This window comes from Cariama cristata, unplaced genomic scaffold (assembly GCF_000690535.1).
Source record: "Cariama cristata isolate BGI_N322 unplaced genomic scaffold, ASM69053v1 scaffold9124, whole genome shotgun sequence".
In the NCBI taxonomy this organism is placed as follows: domain Eukaryota; kingdom Metazoa; phylum Chordata; class Aves; order Cariamiformes; family Cariamidae; genus Cariama; species Cariama cristata.
The window spans coordinates 59,137-59,627 of record NW_009612346.1 but is presented as its reverse complement, the minus strand read 5'-3'; the positions used below and the strand labels follow the sequence as shown (position 1 = coordinate 59,627).

At 47.9% G+C, this 491-nt stretch overlaps 1 protein-coding gene across 1 annotated transcript in view; it reads left to right on the top strand.

Moving 5' to 3' along the window:
* The first annotated feature begins 338 nt into the window (after nucleotides 1-338).
* The window catches only part of LONRF3 (LON peptidase N-terminal domain and ring finger 3), a 14,066-nt gene continuing 13,913 nt past the window's right edge, over nucleotides 339-491 (top strand). The window contains exon 1 of the mRNA XM_009698586.1: nucleotides 339-408. Within this exon, the coding sequence (XP_009696888.1) occupies nucleotides 339-408 (70 nt within the window). The remainder of the gene's footprint in view (nucleotides 409-491) is intronic.

The window sequence follows — 491 nt, the reverse complement described above, 5'->3', positions numbered from 1 at the left end:
CAGGCTCCCGCGAAGGCGGCTGGCTCTCCTCGCCCCATCGCTGGCAAACCCCTGCGGGGGTCGTGCGGGGAAAACTTCTGATGCGGTCGCTTGAATCTGGTTTGAGGAAAAGCAACTAACGCTGCGCGCAGTGAGTGGAAATTAAAGGCAAGGTATTAGGAGTAAGGGTTTCATTTAAATGAAAGAGTATTCCAAACAAAAGCGGACAGCCTTAATCCAGGGCATGTTATGTCTTCATGCTACAACACGCAGTGTGTGTCAGTAGGACATCGCTTCGTCTGCACTGCTCTAACGTCATCTGATTCTTGTGGCTATCACTTGTTTCCCTGTGTTGAGCTATGGCACGAGAAGAGCCATATGTATCCTTTAAAAACTTCGATGCTAAAAATTTTGAAACTCCTCCCTACAGTATGACAGCATTCCTCTTGGTGCCTTAAATGTCTCCTCTATGTTTCTCTCGACCACCTGATCCTCAGTCAGAGCTAGTAATT